The sequence below is a fragment of the Symphodus melops genome (assembly GCF_947650265.1).
Source record: "Symphodus melops genome assembly, chromosome: 3".
In the NCBI taxonomy this organism is placed as follows: Eukaryota; Metazoa; Chordata; class Actinopteri; order Labriformes; family Labridae; genus Symphodus; species Symphodus melops.
Genome location: NC_136693.1, coordinates 26,834,299 through 26,853,748, shown reverse-complemented (window position 1 = coordinate 26,853,748; position 19,450 = coordinate 26,834,299). Strand labels below are relative to the sequence as shown.

General features: G+C 41.8%; 3 protein-coding genes across 3 annotated transcripts in view; 2 read left to right on the top strand and 1 right to left on the bottom strand.

Annotated features, from left to right (window-relative positions):
• Positions 1-7,953: 7,953 nt before the first annotated feature.
• LOC306821576 (arylamine N-acetyltransferase, pineal gland isozyme NAT-10-like) lies at positions 7,954-8,832 on the bottom strand (the record flags this gene model as incomplete). The annotated part of the gene is made up of 1 exon (XM_079340087.1): positions 7,954-8,832. The coding sequence occupies exon 1, from the start codon at positions 8,824-8,826 to the stop codon at positions 7,954-7,956; it is 873 nt and encodes a 290-aa protein (XP_079196213.1). The 5' UTR covers positions 8,827-8,832.
• A 1,670-nt stretch (positions 8,833-10,502) lies between these two features.
• Positions 10,503-13,053, top strand: sdr42e1 (short chain dehydrogenase/reductase family 42E, member 1). The gene is made up of 3 exons (XM_079338681.1): positions 10,503-10,667; positions 11,066-11,141; positions 11,585-13,053. Exons 2-3 carry the CDS (start codon positions 11,080-11,082, stop codon positions 12,681-12,683), a joined length of 1,161 nt encoding a protein of 386 aa, XP_079194807.1. The 5' UTR covers positions 10,503-10,667; positions 11,066-11,079; the 3' UTR covers positions 12,684-13,053.
• Positions 13,054-13,362: 309 nt separating this feature from the next.
• Positions 13,363-19,450, top strand: part of wtip (WT1 interacting protein) — a 32,041-nt gene continuing 25,953 nt past the window's right edge. The window contains exon 1 of the mRNA XM_079339357.1: positions 13,363-15,633. Coding sequence (XP_079195483.1) covers positions 14,142-15,633 — 1,492 coding nt within the window. The 5' untranslated portion in view covers positions 13,363-14,141. The remainder of the gene's footprint in view (positions 15,634-19,450) is intronic.

The window sequence follows — 19,450 nt, the reverse complement described above, 5'->3', positions numbered from 1 at the left end:
ACACAACACATACTACCTCTGTAATGAAGAAACAAATGCTCGTCATATTTCCTGTCTATGGGGTTACTTCTTGGTTTGAATAGATAAACTATATAATCTAATATCTCTTTATATTTGACCATTTTTGGGCCATTTCATATCATAAAACATTTCTTTTGAATATATTATTTTATGAGTTTACCCTTTATATTCATTTTCAGGACTCTCTTTAAATATACAATATATAGCAGTATTATCATCACTGTGCTGATGACTTTATGAATGTAATTTTTCTCTTCCTCTGGAGAGCTGTTGTGTAAGGAACTTTCTGTTTGTGTAGATTTGGTGCCCCCTTGTGGACAACGTGGTACTTCTCTGGTACTCGCTGAGTGCAAGGTTTGGTCCATTGTCTGATACCAACTCCCTGAAGCAGCTGCAGAGAACTGCAATAACTTACTAACATGAATAATAAATCAATATGTAGTAGGTATCCACTTTGCTTTTGAAGGTCATGAGGAGTTTTCAATTTCTGTTTTATGACCAGCTATAAACTCCTAACATAAGCTTTAATGGTTAATGAAAACTCAGAGATGTTAAGAACAATGTTAATATTACAAAGATAAAGTCATTAAACTCGGCACATGGTTGTTAAACATGAGTCTGGTTCAGCTCGAGCTTTCTGCCTCTAAGATGTCACATATTATGAAAAATATTTACCATGTTTTTGAACATCAATAAGTGTCCCTAGTCTGTCTACAAACCCCACAAGTATGAGAAAAGTTCATCTTCTCCGTCTTTGCCCTGCTACACGAAAATGTGTGCTCAAACAGGATGTTTGGAGATTTAATCAAACAAATAAAGATTGTTTAATTATTCATGAAACAAACTTTATAAAATCCTTTTCACAACAAAGGATAGCCTAACGTTAATGTCAGGAACAGATTCAGTACGGACATAAATAATGTATTTCAAATAAGTTTGTATGAGACTTCACAAAACAAGGTCAGTCTTAACACAGTCTAATGATTTTTTTTGTATTTCTATTCTTTGAATGAGTTTGATGGATCTGTATGCTTCATGTGTAGGTGAAAGCTTGTGGTATTTGGTCAAAACGTTTTTTTAATTCAGAGTTGTTTAAAAGGACAGTATAGGTATATTATTTTATGAGAATGAATACGTCTTTTTAAAGTGTTGTTTTCGTTTTCTCTCTGCTCTGTTTTTTCTTCTGTTGTCCCTTTGTTGTGTTTTATACTGAATATTACCTGTCAGATTTGAATAAGTAATATATTATGTCCGGTCAGTGAAAAATCTAAAGTGGGGCCCAAGAGAAAAAAGCAGCAAGGAGGCCCCTTCAACCACCTTTCCATCATGTCTGCCTGTGTCCCAACTCTTTCTCCTCTTCCTCTTTTTTCCCCATTTCCTTTTTTGTCTCTTTTATCTGGATAATTCTCTTTCATTTTTCTTTGTTGACTTTCGCTGACATTGTGTTTTCACATCATCCACATGACATTAAACAAGGCAACAAAAGTAAGTGAGGTCAGATAAGTCCCCCTTGAGGAGGTTTCCTATTGTCGTTGCAAGATTTTTACATTTTGGGCCACTGCTTTGGTTTCACTTTGAGCCCTCAGGGGCCCTAATGCTCTGGGGGCCCTTGCCTGTTGAAAAACACCACTTCTGTGTTGGGTTAACGATTTTATGTCAACGCTAACAAACCCTGTGGGGAAATGTACAGTACAATGTTACAGCAGCAAAGCACGATAACTGAAGAAAATCACAAAGTGCAAAATTAAATTAGATAAAAATATAAAAATTAAAAAAACATGCATTAATAATAGTAATAATGAATAATAAGAGCCAGTAACTTAAAGCTGTAAGTCTGTATTAACTGGATGAACACTATCATGCACAGTGAATATAAGGAGGAGATGATATTGCACAATTTATCCCATAAATTATCATTGCCATGCAAACCAAATTAAAATGAAAATACAAATAAGATCAGAGATCAGATAAGATCTTATAATATTATTATTGCACAGACGTAGGAATGAATTCTCTGGTTTGTGGGTGTGTTTTATGATCTACTGGGAGCAGGCTTGGTTAAACAGTCTGACTGCAGCAGGAAGGAAGGACCTGCGGTTCCTCTCATTCAGACACCGCGGGTGGCGAAGCCTGTAACCGAAGGAACTGCACAGTACTGTTACAGTACCATGCAGGAGGTGGGAGACGTTCTCCATCAGGGATGATAGCTTCTTCATCATCCTCCTGTCTCTCACAGCCTCGACAGCATCCAGGGGGCAGCACAGGACAGAGCTGGCCTTCTTCACCAGTTTGTTCAGCCTGTTCCTGTCTGCAGCCGTCCGTGGTGTTGCTGCTCCAGCAGACCTCTCCGTAAAGGATGGCTGATGACACCCCTGAGTCATAAAAGGTCATCAGGAGTCTCCTCTGCAGGGAAGTCTACTCTGGCCTTATGTTATCAGTCCAGTCCAACTTATTCTTCAGGTGAACGCCCTTATAAGAGTCCACTATCTCAATGTCCTCAGTGGTGCAGTCACTCAAGAGACATGCTGCACACACATTGAAAGTCAGCTGTTGGTTTCATCCCTTTGGCGTGTAGGCTACAGTTTGACAAGATCCATTTACAATTTGTGGTAAGACTGAGACAGTTTAGTAATTTTGATGTCATGGTTGCTGTCAACTTCTTTACACATAATTTGTTTAAACTGTCAGAATTCTCAGACTGATCTAGATGAGACATGTAAAGATCATAATGATCTTTACTGACAGACTCAAGAGTCCATTAAAATGATTATTAAGATTCTTAACTCACATACATACAAACTTATGTGGGTACAATAGAATTCTTAAAAAAAACAAGAATTCAGTCTATTGCATTTTGTGATTCATGTGCAAGATTTTAAGATTTACTTATTGCCAGCTAATGATTTCCCACTCACACTGATTTGAAAATACCGGCTTTAATATTCTTGGGAATTTTCACAAAAGTGTGATTCGAATACTTCTTTTTGTAAAGCTTGAGGATGAAACATCACATGATCAACTCAAAGTAATTCAGAATATTTAAAATTGTAGGCCTATGTGATGGAAAATGGAAACGATAATAAACACTGGTGTAAACGTTAAAATGAATATAGATACTGTGTGTATTGTTGTGAAATTCAAGTCAAAATAATAAAGAGATAATAAAAGTCCACACCAAATCACTGAAAGAAGGGAGACACTCTCCGTTGCTGATGATGTTATATTGAGTTAGTTCTGCTTTTTTGTAAAAAAAAAAAAAAAAAAAAAACTTCTCACGTGTGGATGTATGTGAAGGTGTAAGATAACAGTCTTTGTCAGGTGATGGATTCTGACCAGATCCAACGATGAGGAATCAGGGTTCCCCCTCCCCCCCCTCCCACACACACACACACCTCCCCCCTGCAACACCCTCACTGTCAGACAAACAGCAGCAAGCCCAAGACTCCTAGAAGCACAGCCGTCAAACATCGCAGCCAAAGACTGTTCTGATGTAATCTGCCAATGCATCACTTGAATGCATCTGATCACAGCCCTGGTTTCCCCCATGCTTCAATCCAACACCTAATAATGAACCTTGCAATGGCTTTGATTAACAGTATGTGGCTTCAGGCGTGACTTTTATTGCTGACCCTCTTGACAGTCACAGTCGGCAGAATCACAGGGCAGCATGTCACTCAATCTCAGATCAGGTGTGACTTTTATGTCAGGACATGCCTGTCTACAGCACAGAAGTCGAAGGTGATGATTAAGAGGGTCGGTCAATAGTTAGGTGGGAACTTTAGTGAAGTTCTTCAGTTTTTTTCCAGTCGCAGCGTTATTAAAAACTGACAGCCACTGCTTGAAAGACGATAATAAAAAAAGCTCCCATCAATGAGCATTGAATTGAAATACATTTGACCCATTTATTTTTATTTATCCATCTGTTAAAACATCCATCACACCTTTACCTCATCATGTGAATACACGTTTACAATCATTTTGTAAGATGTCACTCTTGTATAGGTGCTTGTGTTGCATTAGCTTGCATAATATCAAGGTTTTGTTATTCGTCGCCCGAGGGAGAATTTTTTCTCGGATACTGGGAAATTGCTGCACAGACAATACATGAAACAATATACTGTATGTATGAAACACACTCCTACAATCACAGACGCATGCACACTCCACACATACTGTTTCATGCATGTATACATACATGGCTACAGTTACCAGTACCCTGGGGGCATCCAGTTTTTTTCCATTCATCCTCCATTATTTGCTCATTATTGAGGTTAACTAAGAGAGGCGTGAAGAAGTATTTGAAGATAAAATATTCGAAACAACCTTAATTATCACCCCTGTACTAACAAAAACCTTCATATATCATAAATTAATTAATGAGTCTGTAAAAATGTCAATCAAAAGGGAACATTATGACATCTGTAAAGGTAGAATTTATGACAAAGCTTCACAAGAGCACCTTACGAAGCTGCCACGAACTGCAAACCTGAAGTGTGAAGACACGTCAGACATGAGAGAACAAAAGACTGACCAGGAACGACACCTTATTTCATTCAGCAGGAGTAAAGCTAACACCCAATAAAATGGACAGATCAATTCCATGGAGTCTATGTCTTGTCTGCAGAACACACATGTATTTTGGAAATATTAGTCTCTATCGGGAAGTGACGTCATGAGTTGTCTTTGAGCCGCTCTATAACCACCGACACCAGACTGAGCTGTGAAGACTGAGGGACGGTTTGGCCAGGGGAGAGTCCTTCCACACAGAAACTGCAGACAGGTAAGAGACATTATGTGTGTGACAGAGTTCATATAATTAAGTACTCATACTGTGTTTTTTTTTATTGGCTGGGGTTTGTCAAGAAGATAATAAATGGATTCAAACTTAAAGGAATGTTTCACATCAGTCCAGAGTTTTTATTATGTATTCATTATTTTCCTTTTTTTATTTATTGATTCAATTTTTATGTTCAAGGTTGTGTGAGGGACACACGTGTGTTATCTTCTTCTCTGAAGTGTACGATATAACCAGTTTCATTTTTATTTGGACGATCTGTAAAATTATAAATATTCTCAGTGAATTTAGAAAAATGTAATACGCTTTGCAATTCCTTTCAGATACATAGTGTGTAACTAAGCTCAAGTGTGTTTTAGGGAGCTCAGCTGGAGTGTTTGTTTTGTCCTTAAAGATAACAGTAAAGATAACTGAGGTTGAACAGCACCTGTAGTCTGATGATATTTCATCACGAGGTCAGTCATACATCAGTCAATACAAAGTGTGTTGACATGTCTGTTTAGTATCAGAGTCCGTTATTATACATTATAGAGATAAAATATACTGTATTAAACTGTTTTCTGTGTGATAGTTCTCAAACAAGATTTAATCTATTATTATTTGATGATGTTGTTTTTGATCACTTCTGTGTTTTTTAAAAGTGCATCGCATTAATTCTATTTTCTCACATTTTTAATCTTTTAGCTTCTTCATATATCTTGTTTTGTTGCTGTTTCGTGTTTTTTTTTCTGAACAGAACTGATGCAGAAAATGTTTTGAATGCTTTGGAAGACGAGTGATTTTGTTGTTGTACATACATTTAGACAACAAGTTACAACCTTCCTTAATATTCAAGATGTAAAACTCAATAAACATCACAGTGGATACGCATCAACGTCTTTGTTGCCCGCTAACAGGATCCCCTGCTGTCTGCATTTTGACCTCAGCTTGAAACTGTGTCCTGTTCTTTTGTCATTTCTCTTTTCTTCAGCTTAAAGTGAACTACGATGCGATATACGATATAAAATATATATGATACAACATGAGATACTATATACAATATGGCATATATGATACAATGTTAAATACTTATATGGAACGATGTTATACGAATCAATCTATATTGATCAGTTTGACATATATGTTGTTTCACCATATTTACACATAGACAACTGCATTGGCTTTTTTATATTCCAACTGTGTTGTGTTGTCACGATATCTATATGGATATATTCAAAATTGAACTGATGATGATTGTATGATGCACGTTGTGGAACGAGCTGATACCGATCGGTAAATGATAATTTTTTTAAAAGCAGCTTTTTATGCACTGATATTTATTAAATACCTCCAGAAAGAGCCGAGAATCAGAATCACATCACACAGTCAAAATAATGACATAATAAAGAGAAAGGGAAAAGTAAAAAATTAAGGAAACAAACATTTTTAATGATAAGTAAGTGTTGAGGTCAGACAGGCTGCATAGTGACATGTCAAAACAAATCCAACATGAAAACATGTGAAACAGCTTTTACCCACTTCTAGAGAGGGAGTGGCTGGATTTTTGAAGACAGCATGTTCATGTCCTTCCCCTTTCCTTCCTTTAGGTCTTCCCATTTGATTATACTTGATTAGTGAAATGTCCAACCCGTATTGCCTGTGAAATGTTATTTCCTGTAAATGAATCATCCATATTCTGAAGTAAAATCTTGAAATATGTTCCCAGGTATAAACATTAGAAGCTTCAACCAAGAGGAAATAAAATTGAATTTTTTAATTAATGTAAATTCTTCGTTGCTTTTCAGGACGTCCTCATTCTGTTTCGACCTCGAAATATGCGCTCTCATTGAGCTGTTATTCATTCTGTCATTCAACAGGGAACATGGACAGCACTCTTACAGATCTGCCATCGGCTCGGAGATACAGAGCCCTGACCTGGAAGAGGGCACGCTTCAAAAAGAGCTTTGTCCCCTCAGCCTGTCTTTACTGTGTGTTTTCTACCTGTGTTATATGTTGTCTTCATGGGTACCAACCATGCTAGCTGAAAACTATGATCAGTCTGCCTCTTAAAGATAACACATAGTGAGTGACAACATCATATATTGTGCTTCTCTGGACATCAATGTATCTCTGACAACCTGCCAGAGTTTTTATGTGCTCATATCTGCTACAGATGACACATTCTCTTTGTTCCTTTTTAAGAGCACATGAATTATTAATTTCTATCAAGGACCTAAAGACAATTTCAACCAAAATCTTAAATAGTGCATCTGGAGAAAATGAATAAGAAATCGGACACAATTAACAGTCAACACTGTTTTTGTGTATGTCTAGATTTAAATAATTTAGTTAGTTATTATTTGATGCAGAAAGATGCACATGTTTACTGAGTAAACTCAAGATACATTCGCTCTTGAGCACAAATTGCCAAAAGAACAAAATTATGAAGATTATGATCAGATTATGTCATCCAACTAACTAATAGGCCAAACATGAAGCTTCACGGCCCATGTGCAGGGTTTTTATCTCACTCAGGAGGGCCCGACTCTACATTAACACCTCACCTCTGACTTCTTACTGAAAAGTAAATCACACATTGATTTGCTCTAACATTGACTAACCCTTGCTGGAAAAAAGATCTGTTGCGTTTGAATTGAAGACGCTTTGACAAAAAACAACAACCAATAAACAAAACAAAAAAAGAGAGTAATGTAAGGGGGGAAGATGGATTTTTTTTTTCGGGCGATGTTTCGAAGAAGGAAGAAGCCTGTTTTGCTGATGTGTTTAACGATACTCAAGATTTATATAAAAAATCCCAGAGCAATTCAAAAATAAGTTATTTTACTTGATGATTTTCTGAACGTTTCGATGTTTGAAACTTCCTTCACTCCTTTGCACCAGCAGACTCCTTTCTTCTCTCATAAACTGTTTAGTTAAAATTTGATACACAGCAAAGAAAGTCTTCTGACTTAGAGGCTCTTTTTGCAAAGATTAGTCAGATTCATATGTAAGCCACCTTTTATTGCCAGAAGTATCAGTCATTCAAATAGAAGTATTCAAAGTGTTGTTAACTTAGTTCTGATTCAACTCAATCATGTCACCTTGTTCGTGTTTTCACTAAATTCTAGGTCAATCTAACAACCCTTGTATGTCAGATTTTACAGCGTGTACCAAGATTTGTTTCCTATGGGAGTCATCTTGCTCTGCAGCTTTATATTAAACCTCTCCCTTAGGATTTGATCAACCTCTTCATCCTTTATCTCCCTCATGTCAAAGAGATCAACACCGTCCTCAGGTTTGAAGGTGACCTCACTGTAGGTCCAACCAACCAAGACACGGAATCCTGTGGGTGTTTGCAAAGAGCAAATGGACTTGTTTCTGAACAATGACATCGGATCAGTTTGGAGTTTGTCGTTTATATCAAGGAAACTATCTGGCTCACGGGGTGTCAAAGTAAAGCAGTGGACTGGCTTTGTTTCAATCCTGTTAATTAGACTTGACTTGGCAAAGTTTGGATTGAGAACCTTTGGCTTTCTGCTGGTCTTCTCCAGCACCCAGGCGTCCCCCTTGTTTATAAGACGAAAGATGCCAGATGCCTGAGGTTGGTCCTTCCCAGAGATGAGCTCCAGGGGCTCCCACAGTTGAAGAGACACCCCATAGCTCACATCTGCTATGTAAGCCTTTCCATCAATAACCACTCTGTGGATGAGATGGGATTCATAAGGGTAATAGTCATTGAGGGGAATCATGAAACACCTTGAGCTGAGTGTTGTGCAGTCGTAGCCCATTTCTCGCAGCACCCAGCCAAACAGGTAGTTGTTCTCAAGGCACCATCCTCCACGGTTGTTCCTCACTATTTTATTGAAAGTCGCCTCGAGGTCCATGACAATCCTCTCCCCGCAGTGCATGCTGAGGTTTTCAAATGGGACCGTCATGACATGCTGTCTGTGGATCAACCTCAGTGTTTCAAGATCAGGTTTATCAAAAGAGCCGTGCAAACCAATTCTTTTGAAGTACTCCTGCAAATTCATCTTTCCTGCAAAATACACAACATCACATGTTTTTATTTTCTTTCTTTTTGGTTGTAAGGCATCGCATGCCAACAACAGCCCTCAGTAAAACCTGCAAACCTGTATAAACTATTAACAGAAGATGATGAAACATTTATTCAAAGAGCACCAAGCTCTTACAAAATCGTATGCTATGCTATCAAATCTCCAAATAATGTTAATATATCTTACTATACTTGACATGGACTCTGCAAGTTAATCCATGATGCTGCCTAATGTATTAATGCACAGAGCAAGCCTTGACTCTTTTAAAGATGACTAAAACAAGGAAGTGAATCCTGGCAGTTATTTTAAGTGCTGCAAGATGAAGAGAGAAGAGGTGTGCAAAAAGTGAAAAATCAATACACAATTGCTAATGTGCTTTTCCTTGCAAAAGATAGGCCCGACATCATATTGTGTGTAACAGGTCATTGCAATACTTTTTGCAACCCTATTCAAAGAGCTGTTCAGGATCTGTTGGAGAAATAGCTTACCTTGAGAGATTGAGGGTCCCGTGCAGCTTTGGCTGTTGTAGTAGCTGATTATAAAACTGGGTGAAGATGTCCACGGCTTAAATAATTAGTGGTTGTCTGTGTTTGTGTATCTCCATAGAGTCACATTTAACTGATAACAGAGAACACCTACGCATTAATGTTTGTTAGAATGTGGCTTGTGTTTCTTTTTCTCTCAGAAAAGAACCCTGCAACTGATCCAAAGTACAAAGGTTAATCGAGGTGTTACAGGTTTAGTTCTTCATAGACATCTTTTAACTACTTTTGAACTTTTGAAAAGAGAGGTTTTTACTTTGAAGGCTGAAGGTACAATTCATATAGACTCCCTGATACAGTCAATGATAAATACTGGATCGAGTTTCAAAGCAATATGAAATCATTTTGCATCCATTTTTGCATAGCCAAAATTGCACAAGAAATACACACAGCTGATGGACAAGGAAATGATTGCCTCCATTATTGTAGTCAAAGTCATCTGTATTGTATATTTCTCAACATGTGCTGGACAGTCTTTAAATAAACAGTGGTCATTAAATCTAACAAACCAATGACAGAGGTCAAATAGCGACTAATCAAGGGAAGTAAGGGAAAGTGAGAAATCAGGAAGTGTGAGGACTCAACAAGCAAGTCATACATGCAACTGTTCAAGACCCGATGTGGACGGAGGAGGTCGGCCTTGCTGGAGAGGTGCCAGTCAGACCACCTCTCGAGCACTGCCAATGTGCCCTTGTGCGAGCCACTGAATCCCCACCAGCTCAGGGTGCTCTTCCAGTGGGGAAAACTGCCACACTCTAACATCTCTCCATTAATGCATGTCTTATGCATTGTGTGTGATTCAGGCCTGTGTGAGAAGCAGGTCTCTACAATAACAGAGTGCAAACTAGAATTTCCCCTCAGGGATTAATAAAGTAAATTAAATTAAATAAAAAATGTAAAAAAATAAAATAAAATACAAGAATATACTGTTGAATTCAGTACAGACCACGGACTGTATATTACAGTTATTATTATAATTTTTTTTTTTACAGTGTATGGTACTGACAGAAATATTGAAAGACAGGGTGATACACATGGGGAGGGAATTGAGCATGGGGGAAAACAAAGGAAAGGCAGGCTACAGGGGAGTGTCATTTTCAGACACTGATGTGACACTCCCATACAGTAGATGGCAGCATGCATCGACAATGAAAGTTGAAGAAGGAGAAGAAGAAGGAGGAAACGCTCATCACCGGTGGTCTGTCACTGGTGTTACAGAACAGTTTTCATTGAGTGAATGTTAGTCTGTTCGTGAAGTACCACACTTCTGTTCAGGTGAGTAGCCTCCTCAGAATAAGTGGCCTACTTTACACTGTGATTGTATCCTAAGCAGGTTAGTCTGTGCAGACTCCAGTGAGCCAGGACTTCTGAAATCAGCCTCCCCCAAGGAAATGAAATACTGGGAGTTTGTAACATAATCTGGGCTGTATTAATAATGATAGATGTTTATGGTATCCTCAACAGACCGCGTAGTGATACAACTAAATCATAACGTGAGGGCAGTGATGCCTTCATTTTTTAACTTCTTGTGAGCTGAGCAACTTTATTTAGTTTGTCAGTTTTGAACTTAAGAAGAAATATGTAGGCCTGGACTACACACACATCACACATATCTTCGTTTTAAGTCACTCGTTGAAGTATTGAATGAACGTTTTTTTTTTGTAAAGTCACAGATTCACCACCTGCAATGGAAGCTGCACGTGCACGCGCGTGCCTGATCACCGGGGGATGTGGATATGTTGGCTATCGGTAAGATCTATTTTACACTTTTACTACACACTCCTCAATCAGTAATAGGTAATGATAACAGTTGCTTTGTGCTGTCATAACTATTTACTACCACTAGGTGGCGTTATTGCGCAAGTTATTTCTGTTCAACCCGCTCTTTGGCTCAAACGGGACGTGTGAAGAATTACTTTAATATGAACCTGTCTAAATATGCAATTATAAATAAATGTAATAACACAGGTTTATATTTTGCATGTCAGAGATAATATATTTAGACAATTATAAGAAAAAGGTTAATGTATAAGGGGAGGGAGCTGACGGGATAGTCTCTAATAAAGGAGGTTAAGTGGATGAGGGGTTTGGATTTGATATGTTCATACTAATTTGTGTGAATCAAATCAATGAATGAATTACTTTCTTGCTGAAATATGTTCACATTCATAATCATTTGTTTCCCCTTGCAGCCTGGCATGCTCCCTGACTAAAAAAGGAACCAAAGTCGTTCTGTTTGATACCGTCCCTCCCCACCAGGAATTGCCAGAGGGTATTGAGTATATTCAGGGAGACATACGCGAGTATGCACATGTAGAGAAAGCCATCACTGGCGTGGACTGTGTACTCCACCTCGCCTCCTATGGCATGTCTGGCAGGGAGCAGCTAAACCAGCATCTGATTGAGGCGGTGAATGTTCAAGGCACACAGAACGTCTTGAAGGCTTGCGTTGAGCTCGGAGTATCCCGGCTGGTTTACACGAGCACCTTCAACGTGGTGTTTGGAGGTCAAGTGATAAAGAACGGGGACGAAAGCCTCCCTTATCTACCGCTTCATCTTCACCCTGATCACTACTCCAGAACAAAGTCCCTTGCTGAGATGGCAGTGCTAAAGGCTAATGGCACTGCACTGAGGGGCGGCTCCGGGATGCTACGCACCTGTGCTCTGCGTCCAGCAGGAATCTACGGGCCTGGCGAGCAGAGGCACCTGCCCAGGATCGTCGGCTACATTGAGAAAGGGATCTTCAGGTTTGTTTACGGGGATCCAAGCAGTCTGGTGGAGTTTGTCCATGTGGACAACCTGGTGTCAGCACACGAGCTGGCTGCAGAGGCGCTGACATCAGAGAAGCAGCACCGCTCTGCTGGCCAGGCCTACTTCATCTCCGATGGCCGGCCTGTCAACAACTTTGAATTTTTCAGACCCCTCGTGGAGGGCTTAGGTTATCCTTTCCCTAAACTGCGCCTTCCTATCACTCTCATCTATTTCTTCGCCTTCCTCACAGAAATGGTTCACCACCTCATTGGCCCCTTCTATAACTTCCAACCTCTATTGACACGCACAGAGGTGTATAAAACTGGCGTCACGCATTACTTCAGCATGGTCAAAGCGAAGGTGGAGCTGGGTTATGAGCCCCAGGAGCACAACCTGGATGAGGTGGTGCAATGGTTCAGAAGTAGAGGCCATGGGAAAAAATCGCACGGCTCCACTCTTGGTCGATTGCTGTTAGACATCCTGTTTGTTTCTGCCTTTGTTGCTGTGGCTCTCTCTTTTCTTCCACTCGTTGGCAGTTGATGAGTAGCTAAAGCAAAATGAGCTTCTGGATAGTTTCCAAAAAGCAATACACAGTCTGTTCCAGATCAACACTGTTTACATGATTTAAAAATGTTCAGGTCAATGTGCACCTTTTTATATCAGAATGTTCAGTTCTAACAGGTGCTTCAGTCACAGGATACTACTGTCTGCAGACCAACTCAGCGTTTACCTCCGACCTTTTAAACAGTAACACCAATTCATGGAAAATGAATCGTTTTTATTGTCTTCTCTCAGTTAACTTTTGAAAGTTCAAAAACATCCAAATATGCCTCTGCATTTTTTTTAATTTTTTTTTTGCTGTTTAAGGAAAAAGTTGACAGAGCATTTACATAAAACCTTATAAAGCAAACGTTGTTTGTGTGATTTCCTTTTTCTTATCTCGGTCAAATTTTAAGGTTTTTTTTATACAATAGTCTAAATAAGTACTTTTTTACACTAAATATTCTAAGTAGATCTAGCCTACTGCTTCTCACTTGGCTGTATTTTTTTAAGTAACTCACAAACTTCAGTGGGATATTTACATATAACGTTGCAGCTTAAATTGAGCCATTTTTTAAAAATACTTTGCCAAAATCATAATATTCCTCAAATGACCCACACTGAAAATAGCTGAACATAAGCGTACCCGGATGATATTCAAATATTGAGGATGAATTAGCAGACTACACTCAGCCTTGATCAAATTGATCAACTGAAGTTATAATTAGCTTTACTCTTCATATCATAAACTGATTGCAGTTTCTATCTGGTGGAAAAGGAGTCGGACCAGGTGAGGCATGCTTTGTGCGGTATTTTAGTCTGCCTGGGATGAATGCAGACGTCCCCTTCTCTCTAAACTATTCTCTTTTCAGAGCCGGCAGCCCCTTGCTGAGTTGGTCGCAATCATTGTTTCTCTGCAGCATTAACCACATTCCTGAGGGGCGCAGCGCATCCTGTCTCCATCCCCGCATTCCTTTCACGCGAACAAGTCCCCTGTGTAAAATGGCTTTTTCTTAGATTTCCAAACGCTTTGTGGGCCTCGGACTCAAACACACGGGACATTTATGGCGTATACGATTATCCACCCTACTTTGATTTGCAGCATAGTGACCGTAAGCAAAACTGGAGGAGAAACCAACGAGGGGAAATTCCTCCGCGCAGCGCGCCATTGACTGTAAAGACCTTTCAACTTAACAAAAACTGAAGTTGACAAACGTATCCCTGTCGGCTGAAACTGTGAGAAAGAGTTAGTTTTTTCGGCGGAAGGGGAAAAGCAGAAGATGAGGATGTGGGTCACGGTGGAGCTCTCAGAGTAGGCTGGAGGTTTTCTCTAAATGAGAGAGGGCTGGAGCGCGGCGCGTTGTTTTGATTTCCATGTGAAACGCAATCAGTGCTCCGCGCTGCTCGCTGCTTTGGCTCGCGGAGCGCAGCGCACTCTCAACTTGTTTCTCGCGCAACATGGAGCACTACCAGGAGGATTTGGGACTCCGGGCCAGCACATTAATGGAGGACCTTTCCTTGTACGATGCGTATAAAGACGGGATGTACAACGCGAGGAGAGACCTGGTCATAAACCCTGATTTAGACTTTTCGGCTCCGGTAGCGGGAGAGCATAAAAGTAAGCCAATGAATGGCACCTCTGTGCTCCACCAGCAGCATCACACTGTGGAGAATTTCACCACGGGGAATAAAGTGTACACGGCGGCTCCGGTGCGACCTGTGAACTGCGCCCGGACCGTGCCTGTGGATTTCTGCGCCCCTCAAAGAGACGCAGGTTACGCTGAGGAGGGCTGCTGCACCAAATCCGAGGTGGCTCTACCTTGCTACACGGGCGCTTCAGAGAGGCACAGGAGGTACTCTCTGGAGGTGCAGGGCCACAGGTACAGCACCGGGTCTACCTTCGACGGAGTGCCTCTAAATAAACCGGTGCCTCTGCCCGGCAACAGGTGCAACAGCGTCTGCATCACCAGCAGCCACGACGGGAGATACAATGCCACAAGCCCCCGGTCCAGCCTAGCATCGTCCCTGTCCTCGCAGGAGCAGAACAAGCACGCCAGCCCGAGGTCCAGCATCAGCAGCCCGCGCACGAGTTTGGTTGTACCGGGTCAGGACAGGTATACAAGCCCCAGGTCTAGTTTAGTTCACTGTGAGGGCAATAGCGTCCTAAGTCCTAGATCCAGCTATGCAAGTACAGCTAGCGACACCAGTAAACACTCCAGCCCCCGGACCAGCCTCAACAGCTGCGACTGCTGCAGCAAGCCGAGCAGCAACCGAACCAGCGGCATCAGCATGGGCTACGACCAGAGGCACACAAGCCCGAGGTCCAGCACGGCCAGCCAGTACTCCTTCACCACCAGCCCGAGGTCAAGTTACTCCGACTCCAGGTACGGGCCTGGGGGCAACCATGACCTGGAGGGGGCAATTTTGCACCCTGCACCGAGTCCTCGTTCAAGTATCTGCAGCCAAGATGGTAGCGCCAGACCGGGTACCTCTGCAAACTGCGTGGTCAGCCCCCGCTCCAGCATCTCCAGCCACAGCTCCAGAAGTTCCCGCAGCTCCAGGGGGTCTATGAGCACCTACCCGGACCTGCAGCTGCCCTCGCCCAGGTCATCAATGCTCGGAACCAGTTTGCACGAGGACACCTTGTTACAGGAGTTTGGAGACTCTAACGGGATCCATAACCGCCTCCATCTCCAGGTGCTCTCGGCCGTGCCAGAGCCCCAGCAGCAGTCGGCACAGTCAGGAGGGACTGCGGAGATGACCGCTGGATCGTCCTTATCGTTTAGTTATGGGGTGTCAAAAGCAGCTACGTCAGGCCAGAGGTTCAAGATACCTTACCAGGTGACCCCCAGCAGGGAGAGCGGGCCGAGCCAAGCGGAGAGACGGCTGGAGGCCCTCACCCTGGAGCTGGAGAAGGAATTAGAGATGCACATGAAAAAGGAGTATTTTGGTAGGTACTATTACTCTCAGGTTTGTCGGCACACTTATGGTCTCTTTAAAACCTGCACTTTAACCCACCATCTGTTAAAGTCACCTATGTACAGAGTGTAGGGTCAGATTGGCGCATATATATGTACATATATATGTACCTGAAAGTATTGCATCTAACCCCCCCCCCCCCCCAACACACTCACCTTGTTTGCATGATGCTTTAAAAGTAAACCACATGCACATGTTTTAAGTCATGTGCAGAATGCAGAGCAATTTAGGAATCCACAAAAGGAGATCAGAAATGGAGGTGTTCTGCTGATAACTGCAAAATGTACTGTATGTATATATATATAATATCGATGGCAACAAGTGTGCAACTGCACGATAGTCCTGGCAGCATGACATATCTGTGTGTAACTTTTGCTGAATCAAGTGACAGCCTATGAAAATGGGATTCGAGGAAATAGTTCAAATAGTGCTTGCTGGTGTTTTCACTGCAGGTTTATTTATAGGCTTGTCATCTTTTCAAGGTCTATTTGCAAGCAGCTTGCACAGTGTTAACACTAACAGGTCCCTCTGTGGCTGATAACAGTGGCTTTGCAGGGCAATACTAATTTCTGTCTTGGCACGACGAACATTTGCGCAGCACTGCACCTCGCTGAATGGAACCTTCTGTTCTGCCAGAGTGGACACTTTTTTTGGTCATTCAGAGTAACATGGTCTGGACTTCTTTTTTTGCAAATGCACCATCTGGAGGAGGGAGCGTGTTGGATTCTTGCCAGATTTCAAGAGTAACATTTGCTGGGATTTTTGTGAGTGTGATAAGTAACTATGAGACCAAAGGTGTTGGGTTCAGCAGCCATGGAAATCCCGCTGAGGAAGTTGCTGTCTACCTTTGAATCAGCAGTCAGACAAATGGCTGCAGTCAGAGAACAGTGGCTTGTTTTATAGCCTGTGCACTTGCTCCGAGCAAGGCGTAGACATCTGTTGATTTGTTCCAGAGGAGCAGGTGAGAGGAGGAGGAGTAAAGACAGAAGGGGGGGGGGGGGGGAAGAAGGAAGAGCAGGAGACACAATTGAGAGAGTGTGGAATTGGGCAGAGATGGTGAGTGGAAGAGGAGAGAGAGAGAGAAGAATACAGTCAGACTCTCTTTACAAAAACCCCTATGGATACAGCTCTGTTTCCGTAGCGACAGTGAAGAAATTGATCGTCTTTTTTTTTTTTTTTTTTGGTGGAGGGGGGGGGGGGCACTCTGCCAGTGTCCCACACTGCCCGGCTCTGCTTGAGCGGCCCTTGTGTGGCCTTCTGTTTGTTGTGGTGGTGAAGGAGCTGTGAATCAACAGCTGGCCTGATACAGGCCTGCAATTCAGGCAGCAGAGAGAGGGGAGGGAGGAACACCCCACCCATTTTCTCCTCTCACCCCCCCCCCCCCTCCACCACACCACCACACAACTCCCCCGCGAAGCCCTTCATTAACCAGCCAGTGGGGAGTCGGGCAACACCAGACACTTGGCACACGATCTTGGCTGGCGGGCCAGACGTAGTTGGTGGGGGTCAAGTCTGATCACCTGCCCAGAATTATAATGGCAGTAGTCATGCACATGCCTGACACACACACACACACACACACACACACACACACACACACACACACACACATGCGTGCATGCTGACTTGTTGCAACAGCACACTGCCCCTTCAATGTTGGCCCGCAGTCTCCTTTCAACACTGTGTACTCTTTTATTGCACAAATTGCAGCCGACAACAGATAAGCAGTTTAATGAAAGGAGAATCTTACTTCAGGTTTTAAAGCTTCATCCTCCTCTGATGTGTCAGAGGCTCTCAGATGTCTCACAAGCGACCACCTCTCTCCTATAGGCTCTCATTTCCAGGCTTTCATGTTATCGAGGCCGTGTGAAGTGGAGTGCCACATCCTGCATTTCTGCACCATGTCTGGAGTACTTGGAGAGCTGTTTGTTGTTGTTGCCGTTTGTGTGGAAAATTAATAAAACCACAAATTGGATTTTTGCGCCCTTCCTTTATTCTTTCATCCTGAACGCTGTGTCAGCATGACGAGGCAACGCTTCAATCATGAGGAACCTTTATTGTTTCTACTTTAGAATCGACCTGACTGCTCGCTGCAGAACCTCCAGCTCAAGAGTTTATAGGAAACAGATGACTGATGGACTGATGCTCTCACACACTACAGTTTCCTCAGATAGTTTCACTTGAAGTGATCTTTAGCTTTCAGGGTTGTGCGTTTAACATAGCTCCCAAATCACTGCATATAAAATCCCTTGTCTGTTTATCGGAGTATCTTCATGCTTTGTCTTTTTTTGGTAGAATATGTTGCAACAGTCGCGTTTCACGGTTCCTGGTACTGTCAGTTTGCCTTTGTGCACTCTGCTTTGCCAGTGATTTATCATACGCAACCGTGTTTGTTGTGCAGTGAAAGAGAGTGAAACACTCCTGGAAGACGTGCAGAGCGTTCTTAAACAGTGTGCAGCAGTTTGGGTCCACAAACTGAAAATTCAACTCTTTGTCTTTACAGATGTTGTCTCTGTTGGACAGATCTCTAGGAGCCTGCGTATAACGACAGTCATTGTTTTATTTCCGTGCTGTTAGAAGACAAAATTAATACACATAACCAGCGTCTCTTTTACATCAGACAGCCTTTGTTTGACCCTCCATGTAACATTTTCTTCTTTCAGAAATAACGACATCCTTTAATAGTGACACACACTCCAGTTTAAATTCTTCATCAAACTCATCAGTGTGATGTTTAATGGCTGTCTCCACTCTCGGCTGTGGGAAAGCCGAACACTGCGTTGTTAAAAGTTGCAGAGACGTGTGCATCCAGTGATTTTATTTTTAACCTCACTGAATGCACAACATCCTGTCCTTGTTGCCACATGGACATGTTATGAAATGGGCACATGAGGGATTCAGCTTCCTGTTTTAAAATGAAAAACAAGCGCGCTTCGCAGACATTCCCTTCTGTCCTGTAAAATCACAACCATCTCTTAGCTCATAAGATGCTTCAGCATTTTGCATTGATGTAGAAAGAATAATGTAAGAACATTTGGGATTTCAGTTTTCTTGTGATAAAAAACATGTTGACAAAAGAGATCTGGTCAAGTCTTTGGGAATGTGCCGCTTCGCTGCAGAGAGAAGGAGTGAAGTGAAATAATGAAGGTGTGTTGATAAATAAATCAGTTGAGACGTTGGGACGAGTGTCAAAGCTAAAGTCAGGCAGTCATGGAAAGTATCCTCCCCCGATAACTGTTCACATATATGCTGACAACTGTAATACTAAGAATAAGAGATTTTCCTTGTTGGAGATCAGACGCATGTGCCATGTGTGACTTTCACTCTTTGTGAAAACATGTTGATGTTTGGGACACCAAACTTGGAGTCAAGGTTGCACGTTGGTGTTTATGTAGAGGCACAGCAAGTGGCACGATCACGTACCTGAGTTATGAGTAACTAAACGCTGAACTCCCATAATGTATATGCTGCTTCATGGAAGTCCCAAGTTTGTGATATCTTATCAACCAATCAGATGTATTAAATAAAAAAAATAGTGCAGTTTGGACCCCAGATAGTACGAAAACATGTGACGGAACAAAACACACGTTTTTAAGAGCGCTTGAAAGACTTTTTAACACTTTTTCTCTTTCCATCAAAGAATTTTATTTTGAAAAAGAGAAATCAAGCAGACAAGATAGCAGTTAGCAAATAACCAGCTGAGGTTACAAAAGCCAACCCTGACTCTGAATTTGATCATTGATTTGAGGCGTCACTGTTTGCGTGTGCGTGTCCTTTATCTGTGTCTG